A 14077-nucleotide genomic window follows, 5' to 3' on the forward strand; every position below is an offset into this window, starting at 1 on the left:
GTCATGCCTGCTAAGTTGCCAAATCTGTAGTTCAACCTGCACTATCCTCCTGGCCATGGCCCTCACTGTTACTGGATTGGCTATGGTGAGCAGGGAACTTGAACTTGCCTAGATCTGAATTTTTGTACTGGAATTCTTTTTCTTAGCACGATGGCCCCTCTCCTTCAGTTCAATATGTGCCTATCGTCCAGCCTTAGACATACAATGAAATATGTTCCCTGTACTCTGAGAATCATACAGTCTTATTAGGAAATGAGAAATACATGAAAAAAAGAAACTGAGGTGGGGTTCCTGGATGCTGCAGTTGGTTAAGCATCCAGCTCTTCATTTCAGCTTGGCTATGGTCTCAGGGTCGTGAGATCGAGCCCTGCATCGGGCTCTGTGTTCAGTGGGGAGTCTGCTGCTTGGGATTCTCTTTCTCCCTCTGCTCCCCCACCCTGTGCTCTCTCTCTCTAAAATAAATAAATAAATAAAAAATAAAAAAAAGAAACTGTGATGGGATGCAACTGTGCCTAAATGTATGGTACAGACAGTGAGTGCTATAGAAGACCAGGAAAGTGAAAGGTGACCTTGAGCCAAAGGAGTTACCGACTCATTTCTGGAGGAGGTAACACTTGAACTGGGAAGATATGTGAACGTTTAGTTAGGTGGCAGGGAGGAAGGGTGGCACTCCAAATTGGGCAGCTGGTTAAAGGCCTAGGGGAAAGAATGAACATGGCTTATTTCAGCATGATTGGGCTACAGAGAGCATTCCTGCTGAGAACAGCGTGAGATGTCTAGGTAAACTGAGTGAGAGGAAATTCGAAGGGCTTTGAATGACAGCTGAGAATTTAGACTTTATTCCATAGGTCAGGGGTGTCACTGATTGCTTTTTGAACAAAGAAGGGACGTGGCGAAAGCCATGGTTAAAATGTTCAGCACTATAGAGGAATGTAGAATGTGTTGGAAAAGGGAGCTGAGAAGTACAGAGAGAGGCTCCCTTAGGAGGGAGGTGGGTGAGGGGACAGGGGCTCAGTGAGAGAAAGGACAGAGAGAATGAGAAGTGGGATGCTATAACAGAGGCCTTTGAAGGGAGAATTGGAAGGGAGAGGAAGGAAAGGATCTAGCAGAACTCAGAGGTTTGAGTCTGCAGCCAAGGGAGCTGTGGTACCAATGTGAGAAGTGGCAGTGCTGAGAAGGGGACCAGTTTAGGAGGGCAGTTGGTGCAGACATACATGGAGCCAGGTTGAGCTTGAGGTCATAGTGGAAAAAACTCAGATTGTGTGTGTGTGAGTGTGTGTGTGTGATTTTTTTGCAGGTCCACCATCACTTATCTGCAATTCTGAAATCCAAAGAGTGCTGGAAACTGAAAAGGCTTTTTTTCCTTTTTTCAATTTGTGGCAAACTCATTTGGCAGCAAAACCTGGCTTGAGTGGATGCAGGGCTATTTATAGTCTTTATTTATTCTACTTATTGTGAGCATTCATACTTTTCACTACAAAAACTAGCTTGTACTATGTTACTAGAAAAACCCTAGATCTTAGGTGACTTAACACAATATCCCCAATATGGGCAAGGGAAAGACAGTGTTCCCCACAGTCAGGACCCTGGTTGAGGGCGGCCACACTGACCTGGGACATGCGGCCCGGAAGGGAGTATAGAGCTCAGTGATGTTTCCAGCTCTTGGTGAGAACCAGTCAAAAAGCCCCAAACTAACTTCAGGAGAGGCTAAGTGTTGCAGAGAAGCATGGGAATACCTGTTCGTAGTCTGCCTGTGGCATGGAAGTGCTGCCCCAGACACCCTCCCCTGGGGGGAGGCATTACATCATACATGGAACATGTATACTGCCTCCCTGTGTCTACAGTGTGCGCCCTGACATGCATTTGGTCCCACGGGTTTTGGCTAAAGGCTCATGGACTTGTGTTAACATTTATTGAGCACTTACTATGTCCCAGGCACTGTTCTCATATCTTTACCTAAATATTTTATTTAATTCTTTTGATAATTCCATATTGTTACAGTTTGCACTTTACGGATGAGGAAACTGAGTCACAGGTTAGTCAAGTTCAAGATCATGTAGTTAGGAGGTCGTAGAGCCAGGAGCTGAAGCCAGATGGTTTGACTCTAATGCTGCATTCTTACCAATGACTTACCTGCCTCAGTTACATGGCAGACAGAGGAAGTTTTGCATGAGAGATTGGGGCTGGTCAGAGATTTGGGGATTTTCTATTTATAAGTTGCCTATTTTTTATTCCTACTGAAGAGAAGATGTGAAGAAGGGGGAGAAATCCAGAGGCGGAAAGTCCAAGCATCAAGGAACATCACATGTTGGGGAGGGGTGGGAGAAGGCATGAGGAAGAGGAACCAGCAAAGAAACAGAAGTGGTTAGAGTGGTGGCAGGTTGTCTGGGCTGGGATAGAGTCACAGAAGGCAAGGGAGGAGAGAACCTCATTAAAGAGGATTTGGCCACCAGTGTGAATGAAATGTCTCAGAGAGGCAAGGAGGATGGTTGGCAGGAGGAACTGAATAAATTATCTTTATCTGAACTTTTCCTTATCCATGGCTTATTCTGGTCAGCCTGACAGGAGGAACTCAGATGTAGGAGCTTGGCAGATGTGGGCACCTGTGGGGTACCTGCAGGCCTCCTGCTCTGGAAAGGCTGTCACCACATCAGAGAAGGGATTCAGAGCATGAGGCGTCTTCGTTTACACTGCTTACAATCACAGGCTTGGTTAGTCTTGAGTAGGAGTGACTCATGGTTTAAGGCAAAAGTTTAATTCCCTTTCTAACTGAATTCACATAGAATAGTGCTTGAATTATTTCGAGATGAAATAAATTTAGTTCCTTCAGTCCCACAAAGGGACAGTGGAGATTCCTTTATAAATGCATCAAAGTATAATGTCCCAGTTTAAGAGCTATTGCTATATGCTTTTTTATTGCTATAAAAAGAGAAAAATCAAGAGAGGAATACACATTTTTAAAGATTTATTTATTTATTTATTTATTTTGAAGGGGGAGAGAGAGAGGGAAAGAGAATGTGCCAGCCAGGGAAGAGAGGGACAGAGTCAAAGGGAGAGAGAGAGAATCTCCAGCAGACTGTGCTGAGCACAGAGTCCAACCTGGGCCTCGATTTCACGATCCTGAGATCATGCCCTGAGCCAAAATCAAGAGTCAGAAGCCCAGCTGACTGAGCCACCCAGGCATGCCCTACAATTTTTTTTTTTTTTAATCAACAGAAAGAAATAAACCCTAAGGGAATCTGAATAAACTATGAACCTTAGGTAATACATCGGTATTGGTTAATTAATTGTAACAAAAACAAATGTACCATACTAATGTATGATGTCAGTAGAGGAAATTGGTGGGGAGAAGAGTATGTGGGGCTCTATCTGCTCAATTTTTCTGAAAATCAAAAACAGTTCTAAAAATAAAATCCAGGGGCACAGTGGGTGGCCCAGTGGGTTAAAGCCTCTGCCTTTGGCTCGGGTCATGATTTCTAGGGTCCTGGGATTGAGCCCCACATTGGGCTCTCTGCTCGGCGGGGAGCCTGCTTCCTCCTCTCTCTCTCTGCCTGCCTCTCTGCCTACTTGTGATCTCTGTCTTTCAAAGAAATAAATAAAATCTCTTAAAAAAATCTGTTAATAAAAAATAGTAATAATGAGAGCTATACCAACGTGTGCTGGGCTGCGAGCAGCCGGAGGTGCAGGGCTGTGGTAACCTACCTGCAGGGGCAGACAGGGCTGCGCACTGAGGTGAGCGTCCACGTAACTCCAGAGCTGGCTGTGGGACTAGAGCGTGTAGGCAGCTGGAGGTGGCATGTCGATGCACGGCGCCCTGTCAGGCACTGTGCCGTGGGGAGCCCTGGCCATGCTAACTGCTCAGCATTTCAGAAAAGGAGAAGAAGACCAAAAACTGCTGTCACTTGCATAATCCTTAAATCCACACAATAACTTTCTCTGCCCTGCCTTGCTGCTCGGGCATGCACGCATGCACAAACACACCCACACACGTACACACAGTAGCACGCACACGCAAGTGCAGACCGGATGGAGCACACTAACCTCCCCATTCTACCTCCTTCATCCCTGTCTACTCACAACCTCAGCCAAAGCCTCCACTGCTGGTTTTCCAGGCCCTGTACCTATAGCTTGTTACCTGACTGCTACCTCAGTCTCCTGGTTCTGATTCCATTATTGCTCCATCTCCATGAGTTCCAAAAAGTAAGGTCACAAAAGATCCTTTGATAGTTTCTCCCATTGAAGCCCTGCATCTGTGAGTAAAATAAACCTCCTTTGCCTCTGAGATACTGAAGTTGTAGCTAGGATGGTGGTCAAGGACTGGGCTTCCAGGGTTTGAATCCTGGCTCACTCTTTAAAGCATGGTGACACTGAGGGGACTTATTTAACTTCATTGTAACTCTGTTTCTCCTGTAAAACAGGACAGTTTCTGTTGTGAGGGTTTGTTTAACTGATAAATGGAACATGTTTAAGAACGAGGCTTAGTACACAGCAAATGTTCAATAAACATTAGCTATTTTCATATACTATTAGTGGATAAAGTGGTCTGTATGTTACATTAAAAGATGAGAGGGCGGGGCGCCTGGGTGGCAGTGGGTTAAGCCTCTGCCTTCAGCTCAGGTCATGATCCTGGGGTCCTGGGATCGAGCCCCGCATCGAGCTCTCTGCTGGGCAGGGAGCCTGCTTCCCTTCCTTTCTGCCTGCCTCTCTGCCTACTTGTGATCTCTGTCTTTCAAATAAATAAATAAAATCTTAAAAAAAAAAAAAAAAAGATGAGAGGGCAAGATCAGGACTGTTTTGAAGAGTTATCACATTGTAGGTCAGGGGAGCTTTGCTGTCCACTGTTTAGCCTGTGAACTTTTCAGGGATATGAAACTCTTTGAGCCCCAACTACACCTTGTCTTTAAAATAGTGGGAGGCACCTGGGTGGCTCAGTTGTTAAGCGTCTGCCTTTGGCTCAGGTCATGATCCCAGGATCTTGGGATCAAGCCCCACATCCAGCTTCCTGCTCAGCAGGAAGCTTGCTTCTTCCTCCCCCACTCCCCCTGCTTGTGTTCCCTCTCTTTATGTCTCTCTCTCAATCTGTGTCAAATAAATAAATAAATAAATAAATCTTTAAAAAAATAAAATAAAATACTGGGTTAGAAGAGTGCATTCTTATATTTTGATTCAGTGATTCTCAGGCTGTGGGCTAGGGATACCTAGAAAGTTCCCAAGAACTTTACAGGGGGTCCATGAGGTCAAAACTATTTTCATATGAACACTAAAATGTAACTTGCCCTTTTTACCTTCATTCTCTTAAGAATGTACAGTGGAGTTTTCCAGAAGCTACATGATATGTGTTATCAGAACAGATTAAAACCAGAAGCTGACATGAGAACCCAGCTGTCTCCTATTAAGCTATGCATTAAAGAAATTTGTGTTCTCTCACTAAACTCTAAAAATATATAGTTATTTTTATAACAATGTGTTTATGTTAACATGTAATATTTTTAATTTCTCATATAGCAAATCTCAGTAGATGCAATCTATATAAACAAAAGCTCTTTGAGGTCCTCAGTCATTTTTAGAGTGTAAATTAGAACCACCCGTCAGGTCAGTGGGCCGGAGGAGAAGTCTAGCCTTCTAATCTCCTGGGTAAAGGAAGTCCTTTATGTACCACCCTACCTTTGACATTCTGTCCCATTCTGTCGTCTTTTCTCTGCTCTGCGCTTCTCATCTAAAGATACTTTGGAACCTTCTTCTTTCTTCCAAGTCACAGTCTATTAATTTCTCTTTATTCTCAGTATACTTCTTATTCACTGATTATGTACTCTTTCTCTCCTCCATCTCTATTATTTGTTGGTTTCCTGACAGTCTTAACTTTCCTTTTTTCTGTATACCTGTTCTTTTCTTCAATAACATCTCTTCCCTTTTCCTGCCATTTTAACTCCTTTGAGTCATTTGATTGCCCTTTACAATATCTCTTCCTCCTTGATTTATTTCTTAACATTCTGATGCTTCAACTTCCTCCTATTTCTGATATTTACACTCTTTATACAATTCTGTTCTTTACCCAGTTAATCCGTTTGGATAAATAGTAAGCTCAGGTATTATATACCAGTCCCCTTGCTTTCCACTGGGGGTACAGAAACAAGATAGTTGCAGTTCATGTCCTCCTACACCTTACAGGTTACCTATGATGGTCATTTAGGACAAATCTGGGAACAGTTCTGCAGTAACTTGTCCAGGATCCCACTTTACCCCACTGGGAGTAGTATTGAAAGGAACTCGGGGGGCGCCTGGGTGGCTCAGTGGTTAAAGCCTCTGCCTTCGGCTCAGGTCATGATCCCAGGGTCCTGGGATCGAGCCCTGCGTCAGGCTCTCTGCTCAGTGGGGAGCCTGCTTCCTCCTCTCTCTCTGCCTGCCTCTCTGCCTACTTGTGATCTCTGTCTGTCAAATAAATAAAATCTTTAAAAAAAAACCAAACCAGAAAGGAACTCAGAAATCTATAGTAGCAGCAGCGACCATTTATCACATGTCTACTTTGTATCTGGTGTTTTATTTACATTATGTTGTTTAGTTCTCATAGCAGCTCTGCAAATTAGGTATGTTTAGCCCCACTGTACACGGGAAAACTACGGATAAGTAACTTGTTTGTGGACCCATAGCGAGGAAGTATCCATCCCAAGATTTCTCTTTCTGTTTAGTCATATCAGCCACGAAGGAAAGGTATCCTGGCCAGGAGGTGATATGGTGAGAGAAACTCCGGTGTCAGTTGTGGAAATGAGTGTAGAACTTAGAAATGACCTGTCAGAGCATAGCAGCTGATCTGGGGCTGTTACTTAGGGATCTTGTCCCAAGAGCTTTCTTGCTCCTGAGGTTAGAACTGGAAGGCTTCCAACTCATTGGAAAGGAATGCATATGAGGTAGAGAAGCTGGAACAGGAGCCATCAGGGGTGTTTGTCTAACATTGCTAAAGGACTAGCTGAAGCTTACCTGGGAATGGCAGGCTAACACATGCCACAGATAACACAGAGAACCCGCTAACCTGTCTATCATTCCTTTGGCAGAGTGACGTCAGAATCAAGTTTGAGCACAACGGGGAGAGGCGGTAAGTCTTCCTTCTGATCAGTGGTTGTGTTCACGTGTGCTGCCACTCTCAGAAAGCATTGAACTTATGAAAGCTGTGTTCCCTGGAGTGATCCCTTTGGAGTCACTGGCTGGGTGATGGGGTTGATTGGGCACAGAAGAGTAATTTTCATCTTTCTTTTTTTTTTTTTTTTATTTTTTAAAAGATTTTATTTATTTATTTGACAGAGAGAGAGATCACAAGTAGGCAGAGAGGCAGGCAGAGAGAGAGGAGGAAGCAGGCTCCCTGCAGAGCAGAGAGCCCGATGCGGGACTCGATCCCAGAACCCTGAGATCATGACCTGAGCCGAAGGCAGCGGCTTAATCCACTGAGCCCAGGCGCCCCAATTTTCATCTTTCATCTGGCTTGCCAGTTGAATTTTATTTCTGGTCTCAGAACTGGAAGCCATTTCAACTGCTGGTGTTTTGCTCTTCTGCTCTTATTCTACCCCTGTGGGGTCTACCACTTTGCTAGGGAAGGAAGTCAGGGCTCCAGCTCTACTCACAGTTATGGCTTCCAAACACACTGACACTGTGCCATCTATGAGCATCAGAAAGAGACTGGGATTCTCCTGTGATGTGATGCTATTCCTAGCCCAATGGAGTGGCCCTGGCTTTGTCCACATCGGGGCCAGGTTAGTGAATTGGAAGTTTCTTTAGAATATGTCTGGGTGGGAAAGCTGCATCAAGTCTGTCAGTTGTGAAAGATTTCAGATCATTTGAGGATATAGAAAGAGGGAGTTTTTCAGTCTATATTCAGTATCTTACCTTGTTAAGGAAGTGAAAGTAATGTTACGAAACCCTTCTGTCCTTTCCTCCATTGTTAGTATTTGTTTTTTTGTAGGAAGTCAAGGTAGAAGTTCTCAGTGGAGAAAAATAGGACTCCACTTAATTTCTCATGTTATTTAAGAAAAAACTTATTTTTAAAAAAATTTTATTTTTAAGTAATCTCTGTACCCAACATGAGGCTCGAACTCACAACCCCGAAATCAAGAGTTGCATGCTCCACCAACTGAGCCTCTTGAGAAAAACTTACTTTTTGTCCTAAGATTTTATTTATTTATTTGAGAGAGAGAAAGAGACAGCACAAGTGAGCAGGACAGAGGGACAGAGAGAATCCCAAGCAAATTTCATGCCGAGTATAGAGCCTGATGCAGAGCTTGATCCTAGGACCCCTGAGCCAAAACCAAGAGTCAGACGTTTAACTGACTGTGCTACCCAGTCATCCCAAGGAAAAACTTCTAAGAAGCATAGAGAACTCTGGTCATGGATAACTCCTGTGTTTGCATGCATGTGGCATATATGTACCTAAGTGTGCTTTTAGGTATCTGCTCCCTGCTGTGCACTTCTCTCCCATTGATACCCTCCTTTTCCCTTTGAGCATTTGGAAATGTGAAGAGCATACCCATGAGAATAAGCTTCTTCTACTATGTAAGTCCCACCAGAGGACCTTAGTGCCTCCAAACATCTTAGCATGGGTCCAGATATATGGCCGCTGTTCTCCCTAAAAAGGTGTATTCACAAGCCTGCAAGGTTATCAGAGGTTGCTGGTTGGAAACACTGTGATCTGCAGAGCCTTAGTCGTGCTGCTGCCATGTGGATTCTAGGGCTGTTTCAGGCCTAGAGGGAGGAGAGTCTTCTGAGCTCTGTCTCCAGCTGCTTATCCTGTGTCCTGCCAGTAGCAGGGAAGTTAAATTGTCACTTCATTGATGTTGCTTTTCACACTTCTGGAATGACAGGGCTTTGGAGGGGTTGCCAAACTCAGAGCAGCAGAGAGTTTTCAGAAGTAGATACAAAATCAAAAGCTCAATTGTGTTGGAGTTAATTATGCAGTTACCCTCTCCTGAATTCCTGTTCCTAAAGTGGTATGCAGTGTTAGTGAGCCGACTTACACTGAGAAAGTGTATGTGTTTAGTTTCAGAGAAGCTGCCAGATCGAAACCACAAATATTTAAGGTGGTCAGGCAGGAATGGCCTTGAGCAGCAGAGTGTTGGTATCAAGATTTTAAAAACTGTACATTCTCTTTCTATGGCGCTGTTTTCAGGAGCCATGGCATTTCACTGTTTGCGTACTATGTGCGGAATTGAGGACCTTATAAAGTTGGTGCAGGGAAGCCAAGTTCAAACTGCTCTGTGCCAGATAGCTCTCGTTTCATGTGTTTCAAGTCTTGGGATTTTGTAGAGAATATTATTGTGGGCTTTCTTTACTTTTTGCAGGGAATATGGATAGTATCTATCTAAATGTCATAGGCCCTTATAGAATTAGAATGTATTGAAAAGAGAAAAGAAATAGTGACTTTTTCCATTCATCTATGCCAGGTATCCATTCTGTTTCTCTTTACTTTGGAAGGGTAGGAACCAGGTTCCTAATGCTTTTCCCTTTTAGCCCCAGGAGGACAGAAGAGGAGGACTATAGATTCAAATTTCTTCCCTTTGAAAATCTTCCTGTCTGGACAGTGGTGGGGGTGGTTGTCATAGGTGTTTGGCCCCTCTTTGAAGCACTGGCTAAAAATGCCTGTTATTCATTGTGATTGCAGCAGCTTAGATCTTACCAAACCTTAAAGTCCTGGTTTCTGATCTTGACTTTGGGGCTGCTTTTGGAGGTTTTGAATGCCTCATTGCCAGACCAAATGCAGAACTTATCTGAGCCTGATCCTTTTCTAGCAGTGTGCTAGGGACATCCAAAAGGTCTTCTGGTATTTTGTTCAGAAAGACTGTTGCTGGGGTCCTGATGAAGGGGGTATGATTTGCTATCAGGAATTAATGGGAAGCCATTCTCTTAAAAGACTCCAGAAAATGCCTATGTCTATATAACCCATACTTAGATAGAATCTAACAGTATCACTCCCTGGAACAGTTGATTTGAGGGGAAAAAAGCACACAAGGATTACAATATGGATGGATTTCCAGGTGGGATATAAACTACTGTATTCAGCAGTATAATTTACAAAAATGAAAGGTGGTGATGAATGAAGGAAAAGTTATGGAGAAATTATCTTTCTGAGATGTTAGGCTTTGTGTGAAGGATAAGATAGACTATGGTTGATATCAGTGTAAAAAGAACTTTATGCTATAATGTAAATGTTACATACCTGTGTTGCCCAATATGATGGCCACTGGTCACATATGGCTAGTGAGCACTTGCAGTGTGCTGAGTAAGACTGAGGAACCAATCTAACATGTACTTTTAATATGTTTGATTTGAACTAGCCACATATTGAAGAGCGCAGTTCTTGATGATGAAATTTATTTGCTGCCCACTTATTTGTGCCAGCCTGGCACAGAAGAGCGTTAAAGAAATTATCTGGTCAGATTCCATTAAAATCCAGTGTCTTAGATCCTCTCTCCTGTGGCTTATTGCTCCTTCCTCTGGTTATAACACTTCCCACTCAGGGGGAGCAGAGAAGATGTAAAAGAACCATACACTTCTCAGCATCAAGGAGGGCACGGACTGTAGAGGCCCCAAGTATGCGTGCTGCTCTGCGGCCCAGCACCAGTCCGATTTCATCCAGTCTAGGCTGCCAAGGGATGAAGGTGGTTTTGATCTGCATTTCCCCCATCATATTAAACATAACTTCGTGTGTTTATTAGCCGTTCATAATTCTTTGAATTTTGTCAGCATGTCCTTTGCCCATGTTTCTGTCGGGTTGTTTATCTTTATCTTATTGATTTTGCAAGGATTTTTTTTTCCCCCCAAACTTGATATTTGTTTTTCAACTTTGTTGATGGCTCATTTTTCTATCAGAAGTTTAAAGTTTTCTTGTCAGGGGCACCTGGGTGGCTCAGTCTGTTGAGTGTCCCACTCTTAGTCTTGGCTCAGGTCGTGATCTCAGGGTCTTGGAATGGAGCCCTGCGTCTGGCTCTGTGCTCAGTGGGGAATCTGCTTGAGGACTTTCTTCCTCTCCCTCTGCCTCTCCCCCTGCTGGCATGTGCATGCTCTCTTTTTTTCTCTCTCTCTAAAATAAATAAATAAATCTTCAAATTTTTGTTGTCAAATCTGTCTTCTTGTCTTCTGTATTTTATGTAATGCTTAAGAAGCCCTTCCTCACTCGTGTTTTTTTAATCCTATACTTTCGTCTGTATATATGGAATATGTGTGTGTGTGTGTGTGTGTGTGTGTGTGTGTGTATATATATATATATATATATATATGAGTTTTTTCTAATACTCTCTTGTTTCATTTATCTCTTTGCTTATTTTTGTCTTAAGGATTTAAGTTTTAGAGTATTGGGTTGGAACCATATGAAATTGCCATTGTTGTATCAAAAATTGTTAACTACCAGCCATATCATGTAGTTCAACCTAACATTAAAACTTTTTATTCTGAGAATTTCAAATACACACAAAAGTAGGGAGAATATCATACTAAATCCTTCTGAACTTATAATGCAGCTTCAACATTATCAACATTTTGCCAATTTTTTGCTTATTTCATTCTTCTGTGTTTCATTCATTTTGTATATCTCATCTATCCCCACTTTTACATTTTGCTGTGATGTTTAATTGACAAATCATTTTAAGACCTTTTTGAACAAGTTCTTGCTCTACTCTCTATAGAAATAGTTCTTTGAACTGACGTAATGAGTCTCTCTAGAAAAGTGTCAGTATCAACACTACTTATATGATCATATGTGTCACTAGTTAAGAAAACTTAGGCATATAACCAAATCAAAGGTAATTCCTTTGATTCTGAGGTAGGAAATCTCAATTCTGAGGATAATTAGCATTGAGATTCCTCTGGCATCAGCAATGGAAAAGACCTTTCAAGTCCTGGAGTTGAGTCATTTAGGAGTTAAGACCATGTTTTCAGGAAAACTGCTCCAGTCTCCAGGTTTTCTTCCTAACAGGAGTATTTGGAACCTTGTTTTTAAATCCAGGTGTCCTGCTTTGATACTGAACTGTCATTGACAGATCTGAGCTGAAGTGAAAGCATAACGATTGGGATTGAACAGTGCTCATGATGCTCAGAAGAAGGGTGAAAAAAATAAGGTGGTTAGGAGAAGAAAAGAAACAGAAAGGCAAGCTGTGTGAAGGAGAAAAAGAGAATTCTGTGTTTAAAAGAACAGGAAGATATCACTCACGAGTCCTAGCTTTCCATATCTGACTTTTAAAATATACAATTAACCACACTTCCTACTTCTCTTCAGAATTATACCGTTCAGCCGGCCTGTGAGATACGAAGATGTGGAACACAAGGTGACAACAGTGTTCGGGCAGCCTCTTGATCTGCATTACATGAACAATGAGGTAAGAGACGAGATGGATGGTGTGGGAACAAGGAAGGGTGACAGCTGTCTACCTTTTTCTTCCTGCTTCACGGAGGATCTTTTTAGTTTGTTCCTCTCGTGTCATCTGCAGGTTTTCATTTTCTGGAGCCTCTTTTCTTAATTCCAGTCATTCTGGGATTTGTGGTTTTTACTACATGGGAGATGACATAGCTGTTTCCATTCTCCTGCTCATTCCGTGCCCGTAGCTCTAATACTCCACAGTGGAATCGGCTATGGTACCAGGGCCAGGGCTTATATTGTCTCCTTGATGTTTTGTAGCTTACCTTTTTCTTTCTAGCACAGCCTTAACAAGAAGCAGAGGTTTAGGAGGGGCTGGAGAGGTGTGGAAAACTTGTGGGTAGTTCCTTTATTGATAGTCATAAATGCTGTATTCTTCTCTCAGAGTTTAACTACCAACTGTAGCTTGTTTCTGAAGTTAGCACCTACCTGAGTGATTTCTTTAACTCTTCCTTCTCCTATCCTCTGCCCCGCTAGTCCTTATTTTTTCATACTTTGAATATCACCCAGGATGGAATTCTTTTGAATATCAGTTACTTGGCTGCTTTCCCAGCTCCAGGAAAGGTACGAGAGGCTACAGTCTGCTTGGGCTGGTGCTTTGCATTAGTGTGAGAGGCAGTGTGTTGATGCCTAGTAAAGAGTGTGCATCTTGAGGGAACTGAGATAGAGGGCAAGACAGGAAATCCAGGCAACATCCTGACTCTTTGAGAAACTGATCCTTACTGTGTAGTTTTGTTTTATTGGTTGAAGAGTTAAGAATCACCTCCATAAAGCAACCCAAGTGTCCATCAGTAGGTGAATGGATAAAGAATCTGTGGTGTGTATATACAGTGGAATATTACTCAGCCGTAAAAAAAGATTTGCTATGTGCAACAACATAAATAGACCTAGAGGGTACTATGTTAAGTGAAATAAGTCAGAGAAAGACAAATACCATTTGATTTCAATTGTATGTAGAATTTAAAACAGAAAACAAAAGAGTAAATAAACAAAAAGCGGAAACTGACCCATAAATACAGAGACCAAACTAATGATTAGCAGAGGGGTGGGGAGTGGGCAAAATGGGTGAAGGGAAGTGGGAGATACAAGCTTCCAGTTATGGAATGAATAAATCGCAGGGATAAGAGGTGCAGCATAAGGAATATAGTCAGTGGTATGGCAACAGGTGGGGGCTACACTTATGGTCAGCCCAGCATTAAGTATGGACTTGTTTTAGTATATGTGCTGCCGAAGCGAGCACTAAGTATGGACTTGTTGAATCACTGTGTTCTATGCCTAAAACTAATGTAACACGTGTCAACTATATTTAATAAAACAAACAAACCCTTCAGCTCAAGGGGAATTAAAAAAGGCATTTCTTCCATAGTTTGGGGGCTGAAATCTATAGAAACTGTGATTTGTTGGCTAAAAACTCCCTGGTCCCCTTTATACAAAATGTATAATTACAATTGGATATATTGCTAACTAGCTAACAAAAACAAGACCGTCTGGATCTTTTGTGTTTTGGGCAAATTTTAGAAATACAACAAATTTGGAAAATAAACCACTAACTCTATAGTTAATAAGTAATGCAGATGTAAGTATTTTAAAGTATGTAAACTAAAACATTTGAAATACAGGATATGAGGGGCGCCTGGGTGGCTCAGTGGGTTAAGTGTTTGACTCTTGATTTTGGCTCAGGTCATG

General features: G+C 42.5%; 1 protein-coding gene across 2 annotated transcripts in view; it reads left to right on the plus strand.

Annotated features, from left to right (window-relative positions):
* The window catches only part of MAP3K3 (mitogen-activated protein kinase kinase kinase 3), a 61353-nt gene that overhangs the window by 16368 nt on the left and 30908 nt on the right, over positions 1 to 14077 (plus strand). For both annotated transcript variants that reach the window (XM_045985938.1, XM_045985939.1), the window contains 2 exons: positions 7050 to 7090; positions 12254 to 12353. In XM_045985938.1, the coding sequence (XP_045841894.1) occupies positions 7050 to 7090; positions 12254 to 12353 (141 nt within the window). The remainder of the gene's footprint in view (positions 1 to 7049; positions 7091 to 12253; positions 12354 to 14077) is intronic.

The sequence above is a fragment of the Meles meles genome, chromosome 18 (assembly GCF_922984935.1).
Source record: "Meles meles chromosome 18, mMelMel3.1 paternal haplotype, whole genome shotgun sequence".
Classification (NCBI taxonomy): Eukaryota; Metazoa; Chordata; class Mammalia; order Carnivora; family Mustelidae; genus Meles; species Meles meles.